General features: G+C 60.9%; 1 protein-coding gene across 1 annotated transcript; it reads left to right on the top strand.

Moving 5' to 3' along the window:
• Positions 1 to 221: 221 nt before the first annotated feature.
• LOC130588271 (homeobox protein Hox-C13-like) lies at positions 222 to 1,013 on the top strand (the record flags this gene model as incomplete). Its single annotated transcript, XM_057389210.1, has 1 exon — positions 222 to 1,013. A coding segment is annotated over exon 1 (634 nt), but the record flags the coding sequence as incomplete, so codon positions are not given.
• Positions 1,014 to 1,872: the final 859 nt, after the last annotated feature.

Here is a 1,872-nt window from a genome sequence, read left to right as displayed (position 1 = left end):
CAGGGGGGCGGAACCCGGGGCGGGGCCGCGCGAGGGCGCGGTCGGAGCTCTCCACCAATCAGATTTGCGAACCGCGGAATGGGCGTGGCCTCGGGGCGCGGAGGGGGCGTGGCCTCGGCGGATTTCTCAATGGAGCGGCGGCGGCGGGGGCGCGGCGCATGCGCGCTGGGGGCCGATATGGTGGGGGGGTCCCGGGGCGCGGCGCGGAGCTTCCCCCGACGGCGGCACCGGAGCGGGACAGGAGGAGGAGGAGGAGGAGGAGGAGGCGGCCGGGAGGCGGCGGCCAGGCCAGCGGGAGGAGGAGGAGGAGGAGGAAGGACAGGAGGAAGGACAGCAGGAAGGACAGCAGGAAGGAGAGGCGGCGGGAGCTCGGCATGACATGACGGCCCCGCTCGGGCTCCCCCCGCGCTGGCCCGACGCGCTCGGCTGCCGCTGCGAGGATTCCCCGCGGGACAAACCGCGCATGGAGAGCTTGGGACACTGCCGGGAGATGATGCCGCACTCCGCGCTGCCTCCGCCGCCTCCTCCTCCTCCTCCGCCGCCGCCCGCCGCCGCGCAGGGAGCCGCGTACGCGGAGCTGGCGGCCGCGGAACCGGCGCGGCAGTGCCCGTCGGGGGCGGCGTCGGGAGCGGCGCTGGGTTACGGGTACCCGTTCGGGGGGGGTTACTACGGCTGCCGCCTTTCGCACGGGGTGAACCTGCAGCAGAAATCCTGCGCTTTCCACCCGCCCGACAAATTCCCCGAGGCGGGCGCGCCCCTGGCCGAGGAGCTGCCGGCCCGCGCCAAGGAGTTCGCCTTTTACCCGGGATTCCCGGGCTCGTACCAGGCCGTGCCGGGCTATTTGGACGTGTCGGTGGTGCCGGCGCTCGGGGCGCACCCGGAGCCGCGACACGAGGCTTTGCTTCCCATGGAAGGCTACCAGCACTGGGCCCTGTCCAACGGCTGGGACGGGCAGGTTTACTGCTCCAAGGAGCAACCGCAGCCCGCGCACCTCTGGAAATCACCGTTCCCAGGTACGGGCTGGCCCGGGGGAGCTGCCAGGGCGGAGGCGGGGCCGGACGGATACCCCAGAAATCCCACAAATCCCATATATACACCATATAGTCCGTATATCCTATATATCCCATATATCCTATATATCCCCTCGATCCCATATGTCCCATATATCCATATATCCCCTATATCCCATGTATCTCCTATATCCCGTATATTCCATATTTTCCATATATCCCTTCTATCTATCCCATATTTTCCATATATCCCTTCTATCTATCCCTTCTATCCCATATGTCTCACATATCCCTTACATCCCATATATTCAGGGGATTCCTTTTTTAATATTAATTTTTTCCTGTACATTCCATATATTAATTTTTCGGCCTTATTTTCCGTATATTCCATTTATTCAATTTATTCCGTATAATCCGTATATTCCATTTATCCAATTTACTCCATTTATTCCATGTATTCTGTATACTCAATTTATCCCATTTATCCCATATATCCCATATATTCCATTTATTGAATTTATCCCGCATATTCCATTTTCTTTGCCCGCGCGGGAGGCTGCGGAGCGCTGGGGCCGGGGTGATTTTCAGGCGATTTTCGGGCGATTTTCGGGCCCGGGCGATGCTCGGGAGCTGCTCGGGCACGCAGAGCGGGAGGTGAGGCAATCCCTGCCGGCTCCAAACCCGCGCCGCCAGCAGCGAGCGAGGCCAGAAAGGGCTGCTTTAAACCTTTAATTCTCCCCTTTCTTCTCTCCCTCCTCCCTCTCTTTTTCTCGCCGCACCTCGGGAGAAAATCCTCTCTTTATCCCTCCTTTCTTCCTCCCTTTTCCCCCCTTTTCCCCCCGTTTCTCCCCCTTTTTTCCCC

The sequence above is a fragment of the Malurus melanocephalus genome, unplaced genomic scaffold, assembly GCF_030028575.1.
Source record: "Malurus melanocephalus ecotype Western Australia unplaced genomic scaffold, MMel_1.1 scaffold_4019, whole genome shotgun sequence".
NCBI lineage: Eukaryota > Metazoa > Chordata > Aves > Passeriformes > Maluridae > Malurus > Malurus melanocephalus.
This window is presented reverse-complemented; position numbering and strand designations above follow the sequence as displayed.